Raw genomic sequence first — 13219 nt, forward strand, 5'->3', positions numbered from 1 at the left:
TGCTATTATCTCTTCCCAAACCTCAAAAGATGGCTCATCAATAAAAAAATTCAGCTCACGTGAGGAAATCATCAACGCCGCGGAGGAGTATTTTGCAGACCTTCCGGAAAATGACTTTTCGGACGGGATAATGAAGTTAGAAAATCGCTGGAAACAGGGGAACCAAGCTTAAAGTTTCCCATGTAACATATTTTTTGGTTTCGAGAATTCTCACATTTCGCGTCGTTTTACTTTTTTGTGTTGATGTTCTTGTACGCCAGGTTAGACTGCCTGGGAAATCAGTCTCTCCACTCACGTGTCTCGATCGGCGGGGATCTTTGAATAAGTGAGTTCCTCCAGTGATGATACTGGTGAGTGTTGTTTTCGTGAGTAGGTAGAACGATCGGTAGCATCAACTATTCTCTCGTCGCGATTGTGGCGACCTCTTTGTGTGGAGAATCTCGATCCATCGTGCTGTTTGAGTCTTCTGTTTCGTTTTGAAAATAAATTTTAGGTTCTGATTGAACAAACCCGCCCTGAGGTCGGGTTTCTAGCCGGGCAAACAAGACTCGACGGACGGTCCTCCTTGGAGGTGGCGCTTAAGTCATCCGTTTATTGAGCCAGTGAACGATCCAGAAGACGGAAAACCGTTAGCCGCATTTTGCGCGCTACATTTGGGCAGATATTGAAAAAAAATAACAAAAGACATAAAAAAATCATTCTCATGGAGGTTACTTTTCACCCCACCTAGTATTACATAAGACAAGGCAATAAATCCTTCGTCACTCATATCCAACCTGTTTGCGTTTTGGGCTGGAAATGCTCAATAATCATTTTCCACATGGAAAAACATGTCCCCGAACGATTTAAAAAAAATAAGCCCCACCCTAATGGCTGGGCAAGTTGAGAACCAACACGAAAAATCCCTCGATTAGACCGGGAATATAACCCCGCCGCCTCCAGCGCAGTCTTGCTTTAGCGTGGCCGCAGGGTAAAGCTAATTTTTTTCTAATTTTCAGAAGCTTCTAAAATCAAGACTAAAATATGCAAAATTGCGCCGTTTATAGTCAAAACAAGCGAGATAATCCACGTGATGCCAGGTATACCACTCAATCTCGTCATTGAAGAACTTGCTTGATTGATGTGATCCGTGAACTGGAACGAGAGCGGAAAACAACAAACATAACAACAATTCCGCGATCGTAAAATTTATGACACAGAATAATATGACACACTGAATGACCATCCCCTGCTCTCGCGACGGTAGCCCAATTCATCAACCCAAACGTTTTGTGCTAATGACCGATAGTTCAACGGGTTCCGGTGACTGGATCCAATCGATTGAATTAACCAGCTCTCTTGGTGGTGTACAACGACCATCGTCAATTTATGGTCTGCAACGAGGAATCGTCACATGTTTAAGATATTTTCGATATAACCGGTTGCGTCGCACAGCCCTATGTAGACACGAACGTCGCGTCCGAATCTAGGTCATTCGTACTTCTAGAACTTGATCCCCACCACCAGCTGGTGTGCAACTCAGACTCGTGCTAGACCTGTTGACCGATTGTGAAACACGCACGCGACGTTCGATCAAAACATTAGTTCATTTATCCTCAAAGCTCGTTGCGACCGCCCAAGCAACCCGGGGCAGATACCAGACTTCAAGGTTAAGCAGCTGCTTTGCGCTTCAAATCATTAACCAAAATTGTAGCATCTTCAATGGTACGGAATTGGACGTCAAGGTGGACACCTTTCTTTTGCAAGCCATCTTAACAGCAGTAGCGATGTCGTTTTTAATATAAACAATAAAATTACCAGAAAATGCCGGTTCAATGCTAGCGGTGCGTGATCGTTTAGCATTGACTAAGTTGAACAGGGGACGGTATCCAGCCACCGTGATGAGCAATTGGTACGTTGATAGTGCAAAACCGCCACGGATATGATTGAGATGGATACTTACTTGCGGAGAAGATCAGATGTTCATCTCAGTGTGACGACGACAGTGCCCGGTACGGGAGCGGTAGCATCGAAAATGGAAACCGGCTCGGGCAAGAGATTGCCTCTACAGGCAGATCGGGTAGGCTGTTATTGTTTGTATTCAATATAGTTTGTCTTGATGCGCCGTACGCTTGGGAAGGGATAATTGCTTATTTTAACTCTTCGAGCATCAGACTAAAAATAAACTCGACACTTTTTTAAAACTGATTCTATTTATCCGTTTACTAATGTTTTCAAATCGTTTCCTCAACTTTTAATTAATTTGTTGTAGGGTAGATGTACCAGTTATGGTTATACGTTCCTATTATGGTGTGTTCCAATTATGGCCTATGGGAATTCCATAGGCCATAATTGGAACACACCATAATTGGAACGTATGACCATAACTGGTACACTCACCCTACACGCCGACCATGTTCTACTATATATTTAAAAAAAAAACTTTCAGGGAAAATATGTACGACGAAATCTATCAGTTTTAACTTGCTAAAACGGCTTATCTGCTGACAAAAATTTGATTTCCACACATTTAATTAACAATCGTACCAACCTTCATGAATAACTGCCAAATGAATCATAAGAAAAGAGAACTAATATACTTTCCAAAAAGATAAAAACATCTGAAACCCGTATGAAATTACCGAAGATATTTAAACAATAGCGAAAAATTTGATTTTGGTTTGGTGCTCTAAGAGTTAATAATAATGCATTAGACAAAAGTGGTCAATTCAGTCTTGATCAATGATCACTGTCAAGGGTATGGTTTCTAGGTTTGATTTTAGTGTTTGTTTACGGATGTAATATCTCAAACTAGTTAGATTGAATGAACGACGAAGACAAACAAAGTCAGTTGGATTTTTTTTTCATAAGATCTTCCATGACAAGCTCAACTGATCTTGCACTTATTTAATTCAGACATCTGTTCCATCAGTAAACTACAGACAAGGCAGAAGGTCACTTAATGAATTAGTTTCAAGCCTCACTGTGATCCAAAAGTTCCCCAGCACTATGAAAATGTACTCCAACAGATTAATTTTGCAACCTAGAACATCACAAAAAAAAAAAAGCTGAAAGCATCACAATCAACTGGCGATCCTCAAATCAACTGTTGTATAGCACCGACCATCAAATCACCCCGGCCATCTCATAGTCGATTTAATTCGCAACACCTTTTTTTTTCGGGGTGAGAATGTATATAAGTATCTTCCTAGCACAGTGGCAACTAGGGCTGTTGTTGCTGCTGCTGCTGACTGGCTATCCCCCCTTAAAGCTGACTGCGTTTCTGAATGCCTAGACATCGAGCATGGGGTTTTGATCTTGCGACAAAAACAGACAGAAAATCCGTACAGGGGGGATTTTACACCGGTAACCGAAGTGGAAGTAGCTTTGGTCTACTATTGATTATAAACTGCAAGCGCAGTTCATGAGAAGCAGCGCGTAGACCAGTCGTTGGGGAAACGGCGTCGCGATTGGAAGGATACTCTGCTGAAGTGTGACCGTGATATGGTGGATTGGACTGTGCATGATCGGTGATTCCACGCTGCTATTAGATTCTATCCTAACCAGTTTTTAGTGTGACATGTGCTTTCAGTGAGAATAGTGTTACGCAATTCCGTTATAATAGTACGTATTCAAGTTCACCAGACATGCTGGCATAAGGAATGTGGTCTCGTAAATAATGCAAATGCAATGAGTGTCGCTAAACAATCTAACAAACGTGTGTGAAATGAGAGCCTCCATGTTCAGTGTCGGTGAAGATGTGCTCTATTCGACACATAAAGTAGTTGCTATTGTACGTTTTAAACGTGACCGGAATGATAAAATTTAAAAAAAAAGTTTTTTTTTATTTTACTCGAAAAGTGTTTCGAAATGCATAATGGTTTCACGAAGAATCTGTTTTAAAATGAAATTATCTGAAGTTAGTATAACATGTGAGACATTCGACTTCTATTCATGGGGAATGGTAAGATCGGATATAAATCTAGCCAGGCTGGAGAGCGGTGGAGTTGATTTTAGACCCAGCTAGGAACTTGGAACAGTGGGCACAGAATTCAAAATCAACGATTCCCGATCCTGTCGAGCAAGGCCCAGAAGAAGAGGAAGAAAATTGTCCATTTGCCTAAGACTTTTTGGCAACAGTTGCTGTCGGTTACTTGCAGTGATACTGATTTTCGACTTCGGTTGTGTATTGTGAAGGCAATAAGCCTGAAAAACTTAATCCTTTGTGACCAACTTGAAAACGTAATAATTTTTTTTTTAATTTGGCTCGGTTAGGTATGGGAGAAAGGTTTTTTAAAGTGTTTAACTTTAAAATAAGTAATAAATTCATAAATTTGATTGTTACTGTGGAATAAAATGTCAAAATCTGCCTAACTTTCAGCGAATTTTTTTTTTATTCTGTATATTTAATAAAAAAAAAACATAAGTATGGTGTAAAACATAAACATGAGTAGCGCTTGAGTTTTCAACACCCGTAGAAGCATCGAAAATAATCATTAAAGCTTTGTTCGATAAATAGCAGCACTTTAAGATTTCTCTCCCATACTTCGCCTTGCAAAATATAAAAATTTGATATTGGTTTTTGCAATACAAAAACGATGAAATGCTCCGTAAAACTTGTAAAAATGCTCTTCTACTGCGCAGCTACTTACATTTATTTTGCTGTCCGTGTTTTTTTAATCGGAGGAGCGGAGTGACGGGCAAGCGCCTAGAATAACCCTTCAATTTAATTCATGGCCACAAATATGAGCCAGTACAAATAGGGTTAAGTACCCCATTTCAGGCCTATTAAGCACAACCCGCCCTTTGTCTTTCTTAATCTAGCGTAGTTTAGCACCAAACGGAATGTTATTATTACTGATGGCTTTCAAATTTATTTACCTTTCCGTAGGTACCGTAAGATTTGATAAAGGGAAACTTTTTTGTTGAGATATTGTTAAAAGTCTAACACTGCTTCTTGACGCCAAACTCGGCCTACGGATTCTAAACTCGGCCTTATGCATTGAAACGCCACTGAAACGCCAATGTCACTTCGGCCTTTCGGATGAAGATAAAGATTGATTCGGTCGGAGCGCTTGATTTGTGTTTGAGAATATTGGGTGCAACATTCATATCACGCATTCTCATTGACTTCGATCGGTGGCATTTGAACTTAAGTATAATTTGCATGCATAATTTACCTGTTAACGCCGAAATCATGGATTTATTTGATGTTTTATGCTTTATAGGCCCAAAATGGGCGCTTAGGTCGAAGTAGTTCTCTACCCTATGGTTAAGCTTGATGAAGGTTTAGAGGTCTCACAAACAGTTTAAAGTTTGTATGGTGATTACTATGAGAGATTTAAAAAATACACATGTGAAATAAACTTGCATAATTTTAAAATGATGATGATGGTCCCACCTCTTACCCCTACAAAGGTTTGAACTGGACGATTTATCTTTAAGATAATTCAATGTAAACATTTTAACCAGGTTAGCAAAAAAAAACGAGCTGGTTACATTTACAGATATAAATTCCTTTTTTCATTTGACAGAAATAAAATGGATGGGCAAAAGTCTAGATGAGGAGATGATTGATTTTTATAGCTGTATTTTACTTACAATAGTTAACTCGTTTTTAAATCGACATAGAATTCCATACTTCTTGGCAATTTTCTTGATGACATTGTCAATGTGAGAGTTGAACTTAAGTTTGTCATCAATAATCACGCCAAGATATGTAATCTCCTGAACGCGATCAATAGTCTCATCATCAATTACAACAGAGACGTTCTCATTTAATCGATTCCGCGAAATTAGCATAAATTTAGTTCTACTTGTATTCAATTTTAACTGCTTACACTTCAGCCATCTACTTAGATACTGCAAATCTACATTCAAGTGTGAGACGGCAACTTCTAAATCCTTAGCTGCAATGAATAACACAGTATCATCTGCAAAAAGATTAATGTCGCAAAACCGTAAAACACGTTGCAAGTCATTAATATACATAATAAATAAAAGGGGCCCTAATACACTTTCCTGGGGCACTCCTAGGTTATTCTCCACGGGACTGGAAACAGAATCATTAAAAACAGTCCGTTGAGTTCTGTCAGACAAATAGCTTTCAAACCATTTATATGCAGTACTCGTAATTCCAAAGCGCTTGATTGTACTTAAAAATAAGGGCCTAGAAATTGTTTCAAAAGCGCGTTTCAGATCCAAAAAAAAACAGCAACAATCGTATCTTTACGCGATTTAATTTTATTTCCGTAGATAGGGGAAATGGCTCTAATGTTGGCCTATGGATCTAAGATTGGTCCCATCGCAAAAAATCAGCTATTTATCAATTTTATCTTGATGAACGCGTCATTGGGACGGTACTAATGGATATTTTGGTCGCTATTGAAAATTTAGTCGATTGCTGAATTTATGTATGGGTCCAAATTAGGGGCATTTAGGCCGATAGGAAATCCATTTCCCCTATGTGGCATAATCTATGTTCGAATCGCGATAAATTCGGTGAAGACTGAAAAATGGCTGCTAACTTTGAATCTTGTTGCCCAAATGAGCATGAGCATGATTGATCGCCCGTGGATTATTCTTCTTCTTCGCATTTCAAGCTTATTGCTTATCGCATATTAGCTTATTGCGAGCTCTCAACTTAGTGTTTAAGATGCACTTCCACAGTTATTGATTGAGAGTTTTCGATGCCTGTATCATTTTTGCAATAGTATAGTTGTGTGGCAAGTACAAGCTTCGGTGGATGCTACTCCGTTGTTGCCAGATCAGCTGTAATTACACAGAGAAATAACAGATGATACTTGGCGCTATCAATCATCATCAATGTGTAAAAACTAGTGATCTCAAAATAAGGCAATACCAGCGCCGCCCGCGTCCTAATGCAGGTCTAGAAAGGATTGGGTAGGAATGTGTTAACGTGATCATCGCTTTTTAGCAACCGAGAAGTCCTCTGCACTAACACGAAAAATCACTGGAATGTTAGATAAAAGGGTTGGGTAAGCAGCAAAGTTTGTTTTGGCAAACGCTACGTGATGGGTTCGAGTTGAGATGAAAAAGAAAGAAAAAAGTGATGTTCTGCTCAGTAAGCAAAAGCGGTCGCTCTAAGGCCACCGAGCCCTTAATATCACATCACACAACTTATCTTCTTTCCTTTATTTAACTTCGGTCTCTGTTCCGCAATCTAGTGCCACTCACCGACGGACATCGATTGTCATCCATTTGTGGGCAATCGAATGTGAAGGAAGGCAGCTTCCACACCTGCGTAGGATTTTGCGCCCATTCAACACACATGGGCCGGGACCAACGGCTTTACTTCCCTTCCGAAGGAAGACGTGACCAGCGATTTATATGCATTAATTGATTTTAGTGTCCAAAACAGATACCTATTTCGACTACAATGTGCAGTCTTAAATGTGATTTCCACTAAAGAACTTATCAAAATCTAACCCCAAAACTCATCCCCTAGGTAAAAACATCAAGATCACAGGTATAAATATGAAACTACAATGTGCAGAATCGGATCTACCACCGAATTCTAGTCATGACTGCTTCATATTTAAAGAACTAAATTGTTTGAGTTTCACTTATTTTGTTCTACATTCATCGAGCATTATCAAAGTAACCCCAAATCATAATACTGAAGTTCGGTCACAAAACTAAAAAAAATAGTGCAAATGCCTTAATTTTCGTTCAACATATTACTAGCGAATTATCTCTTGGATCCTCAGTACTTGTTTTAAAAATATAAAATTTGAAAAACAGTCATTGCTGTAAAATTTTTTAGAATATACTGTAAAAAACAATCAATGTTACTCCGTTTTACGGTACCAACATTCTATATGGAAGCGTTTTGGTGAAATTGATAAATTTTTATTAAATCTTGCAATCTTTAAAATTCAATATCTGCTAAACGAAACGTATTGTTTTTCCTCGTTTCGAAATGCTTATGTAAAAAACACTTTGGTGTCATCAAAATTAAAAAGGGGCTTCTTGATATATTTGCATTTAAAGTTTTCAAATTAGAAAACCGTAGATTTGGCGACACTGTAGATAAATTACGATCATAAAATTTGATTGTACGTTTAAAATACTTCAAAAACGGTACTCAATGCCGTTTGTATCTTTATCGGTTTCAGAGATATGTAAAAACTACCCTTTTGGATGGGTAGATTGGCACAAATGTTTTGATTTTTGGCCTAAAATAATTCAACCCATCAATTTTGGCTCAAATCAGAGGGGGTTGATGCATTTACTTGGTCACTTGAGATCGAGTGATCCAGAATGTCGATTTCAGCACCCATTGATTGTATTTGACAACCAGAATTTAAACGTAAATTTCACTGTATTTTCCGATCAAAACACTTCGCTGAAAATTCAAACGATTCCTTAGTCTCTCATCTTCAATCTGATTACATTTTTACGACTGAGCAATGCTGTTAGGCCAGAATATACGCACTACAAAAAGCGGCTAATTTCGAGCTGGTTAACACGCAGTTCAAACGGAAAGGTTGTCGAAGAAAAAGAGGCCGCTAATAGTCACACTCACCTGAGATGTTTGGACGTTGTGCGCACTGAGAAAATGATAATAGAAGCGCGGACACTGCTTAGACCCCTCACCATCCCTCTCGAACGGGGGAGTTTGTTAAAGAGAGATGATCAAACCGATTTGTACCTTCCTGAAAGTTTTCTTGCTCGCTTTCTACTCTCTATATACAATTTTTACACTGCCATACTCTAACGGAACTATCAACTTTATACATTTATCTCCTCATCTATTGATAAAAAATACCACTTTAGTCTGTTATTTTAAATTAGCATCTTCAACTTAATAAAATACTGTTGTAGGGGAACAGTCCTATTGTTGCGGTACGTTAGAAGCGTTGTGTTTGGAGGTCTCTATTTTGTACAACTCGTGAGTGCTCTTGTTTCAAAAGTTGACGCGATTACTGATAAGTTAATAACGTGGTTCACGTTCACATTTTCTGACCAAAAATGGAAATGAGTTATACCTACATACAAGGACTAAAGAATTTCTAAATTTCCTCTCCTCTACCATCCCTCAGATGCTACTACGCAGTCTTTTCCTGTTTCTCTTCACTATCCACCACGCCGCACCGGACACTCCATTCCAGAACATATTCGATGACATAAGCTTCCTGTTTCTCTATGGAAATCGAACCTCACGCATACCGGATACAACCGTGTTCCGCAAGGAGTATGACTTCATCGTGATCGGAGCCGGCTCCGGGGGCTCCGCTATGGCCAATCGTCTCAGCGAGAATCCCAACTGGAACGTGCTTCTGTTGGAAGTGGGAACCGAAGAAAATCTTATGGTCAATGTACCGCTGACAGCTGGATTAACGACTGCTACTAGTAAATACTAAGAATTTTACAGAATAGTGACGAATAGGAATTAACCGAATTATTTTCAATTACAGAATTTAGCTGGGGATACTGTTCGGCCCCGATGAAGAACGCCTGCAAAGGCTTAGAAAATGGCGTATGCTACTGGCCCAAAGGTAGAGGTTTAGGAGGAACCAGTCTCATTAATTTTCTTCTCTATGGAAGAGGGCACAAACGGGATTATGACGAATGGGAACAAGCTGGAAACTATGGATGGAGCTACAAGGACGTTGTAAAATATTTCGAGAAAGCAGAGCAGATAAAAGGGCGCAAGCCTAATCCAGAAGGATACGTGCATATCGAACAGACTTCATTTGAAACACCCATGTTGAGGCGTTTCATCGCTGCAGGAAAAGCCTTCGGATATGAAGAAATCGACCCAAATGCCCCAGTTCAGCTGGGATTCTACAAAGCATTGGCGACCATGAAGAACGGTGAACGCTGCAGCGCTTCCAGAGCTTATCTTAGACCTGTCGCAAATCGTCCAAATTTGCATATCTCAATGAAATCATGGGCAACCAAAATTTTAATTAACCCGGAATTAAAAACTGCATATGGCGTTGAATTTACAAAGGACAAGAAACGATACCAGATAAAGGTAACCAAAGAAGTCATCCTGACAGCAGGAGCAATCGCTTCTCCACAACTACTGATGCTGTCCGGTGTTGGACCTAAGGATCACCTAGAACAGCTTGGTATTCCAGTGATTCAAGATTTAAAAGTTGGATACAATCTGCAAGACCATACGACACTTTCAGGGCTGGTGTTTACGGTCAATAAACCAGTGACTATTCGCGAACGGGATATGAGAAGACCTGAATTTATCCTAAATTACATGATCAACAGAAAAGGACCGTTCACGGTTCCGGGGGGCGCGGAAGGTATTGCATTCGTGAAAACAAACAATTCCGACTTACCGTCCGATTATCCGGATATGGAGCTGGTGCTGGGAACCGGAGCCGTCAACAATGACGAATCAGGATCTCTGCGACATACCTTCGGTATGACGAAGGAATTCTACAGCAAAACCTACGGATCGGCCAGAGGACAGCATGCCTTCGGTATAGCCCCAGTATTAATGCGCCCACGAAGCCGAGGTCGGTTGTATCTGAAAAGTACAAACCCGTACCACTGGCCGCATATGGAGGGTAGCTTCTTTGATCATCCCAAGGATATGTCGACGATGATCGAGGGCATCAAACTGGCGGTGCGAATCGCAGAATCCGAGAGCTTTGCACCATATGGAGCGAAGCTACTCGGGACACCGTTCTACGGGTGCGAAAAGGAACCCTTCCGTAGCGATGCCTACTGGAAGTGTTGCCTTCAGCAGGTTGGAGCGAGCATACAACATCAGGTAGTAGGAAATTTTAGGGTCATGATCTGTGCTTTACTAAAATATCATATTTTATCATTTCAGTCCGGAACGTGTAAGATGGGCCCATCCAGTGACCCGGATGCAGTTGTAAACCCTGAACTACAGGTCTACGGCATTCGTAACTTGAGAGTAGTGGATGCATCCGTGATGCCATTTCTACCGGCCGCTCATACCAACGGAGTAGTGTACATGATCGGTGAAAAAGCTGCCGACATGGTTAAAAAAGACTGGGCCAACAATGTTGACAGTTGATGGTTCAAGTAGTTCGTATTGTTTTCTATTAAAATGTCAAAACACTCTGGTATGATGTAAATGAAGGTGTACCAGTACCAGTAATCGTATTGTCTAGTCAGTTTAAATTAATGTTACTGTAAATACAAAATAAGTGGTGCAAATATAAATTATCTTCTTATAATTATTTTCAGAACTTCGTTCAATATTTAACATGCTTGATAAATTGTTCCTGAAGAATAAGAGCGAACAATTTAACAAATCAGTGTTCACTCGGCTGTCGACAAAAGCAGGCCACTCTCGATATGTGCCACGCGATCGTCTGTTTTCTCGGCAGCAACCATTTTTTGGTCCTCCTCATTGTTTTTCATCAGCAGTTCTTTCGGTCGATGCGTCGTCGACTTTGGAAAGCAACCGTTTAGTGATGAGTGTGTGAGTGCTGACCACGTTTTGCGTACTTTGCTGCAATGGAAGCACTCTGACCCTCGTTGGCGTAACTGCCATACAATGAAACCACTGGAAGCGGCTCCAGTTTTGCTGGAGAAGGCATTTTGGATAGCGGAAGATAAAGTGTTTATTGTGTTGTACCTTTTAACTATAGTTTTAAGATGTATTGTATAGTGACCAAGAATCCTCGGCTCTGTAAAGTTAATTTGTTTGAGCCTTATCAAATAAATCAATAAACAACATTTAACAAATGGTGCAAAGCGCTAGAATACGCAGCAGCTCGGTGAAGTGGAGAGATTTTTTCGATGATCTTTTTTTATGCTCTGCAACTAGTAGTATATCCAGTGTCCTTAGTTTAGTGTATGCCTTATTATATCACTATTGAGAAATAATGAAGGATTCCGTTTTGATACAGTTGCCAATCGCAAGAAACTGATTGTAATTTAAAGGTTTCACTATTTATACCATTAAAAAAGTATTAGAGTACCCTCCAAAGGCGCGCCTCTTTGTCAGTCAATATTGAACTCCTTAGCAACAAAATCAAACAATGACACCAATACTGATCATGCATCAGAACCTTAGTCTTTACAACTTCGAACTAGAGAACATCGCATAGAAGATTAGAAATCACATCGATGAAGACTAACGAGCAGTTGCAGGCCAAATAGGGGAAAATAAATTTTAAATTTCACCTCTCATGAAACGAAAACTTCAATAACGCGGCGCTGGTGGTGTAGTGGTAAGCGTGATTACCTCTCACCCCAGCAGGCCTGGGTTCAATCCCAGTCAGCGCCGCCGGGATGTTCTGAGGTATAACTTCTCTGATCACGCCTTCCGGAAGTAAAGCCGTTGTTCCCCGGTTCATGAGTTGATGGGTCGATAGGTAGGGTCCCTCCCTGGCGTCGGTAACATTGGTGCTCAGCACGGAAAACAAGATCGATGGAAAACAAATCAAGGAAAAAAATGTAAATCTTAAAGATTTTTAAGCTTATGCTTAGTTTTCTTAGAAAGAGAAAGCATAGTTTGCCATCTCTCTTTACTCTTCACAGATGGCAGACACGAAGTTACTGCTGCCAGCAGTGATGGAAGATTCGTTTCGTGTTCGGGTGTACAACCCAAATATTGAAGCTCGAGCTCACCAGTGTTTGGTGAGTTTTGTTAGCATGACATCAGAGCTATCGTGTCACAGCTTGTAATATCATGCGCAGTTATTTGCTTGTTGATTTTTGTTTACGATAATCAAATGAGATGATGCTCATTGTTGAGATTTAATCTTTTGATGTTTTCCCAACACTGTTTCTAACAAAGATGACGTCTAGATTTATTTTACTTGCCGTACGTACCTTTAAATTTGAAAATAAAAGTCACAAATTGTTGAAATATTGTTAAAAATCTAACACTACTGCTTGTTTTTTATTTTTAATAAATTATTTTGTAATCAAATTTAAAACACAATTAGGCATCATTGGATTCACTTCGGCATACTGATGAAGCGAGATGAAGGCAGACAAAATTAATTCGCTAGGAGCGTTTCTCTTGTTTTTCAGAAGAATACCATATCGTATAAAACGTATGATTGATTCGTGCTCGCCGAAATCGAAATGATATATTTGATGTATCAGCCCGATATGATGGAAATGAGCGCTTATGTCGAAGTAGTTCTCTACTCTTTAGCAAAAGTATGGTATATCTTAGCACGACTCCGAAGTTCAGTACAAGCAAGAAGTTTAAGTGCATTAGATCCGTTTGCGTTCCGTTGACGTAAATTTGACAGTTAAACAA

At 39.8% G+C, this 13219-nt stretch overlaps 1 protein-coding gene across 3 annotated transcripts in view; it reads left to right on the forward strand.

The window, feature by feature from the left end:
• Positions 1-11045, forward strand: part of LOC135698011 (glucose dehydrogenase [FAD, quinone]-like) — a 92324-nt gene extending 81279 nt beyond the window's left edge. The window contains exons 1-4 of one of the 3 annotated variants that reach the window (XM_065217878.1): positions 3425-3603; positions 9045-9354; positions 9420-10741; positions 10802-11045. In XM_065217878.1, coding sequence (XP_065073950.1) covers positions 9045-9354; positions 9420-10741; positions 10802-11011 — 1842 coding nt within the window. In that variant the 5' untranslated portion in view covers positions 3425-3603 and the 3' untranslated portion in view covers positions 11012-11045. Of the gene's footprint in view, positions 1-3424; positions 3604-9044; positions 9355-9419; positions 10742-10801 lie in introns of those variants that run through there. The other 2 variants (XM_065217876.1, XM_065217877.1) reach the window with 2 other exon arrangements.
• The last annotated feature ends 2174 nt before the right edge of the window (positions 11046-13219 follow it).

The sequence above is a fragment of the Ochlerotatus camptorhynchus genome, unplaced genomic scaffold (assembly GCF_037179485.1).
Source record: "Ochlerotatus camptorhynchus isolate MF236.1 unplaced genomic scaffold, CSIRO-AGI_Acam_v1.1 ptg000081l, whole genome shotgun sequence".
In the NCBI taxonomy this organism is placed as follows: domain Eukaryota; kingdom Metazoa; phylum Arthropoda; class Insecta; order Diptera; family Culicidae; genus Ochlerotatus; species Ochlerotatus camptorhynchus.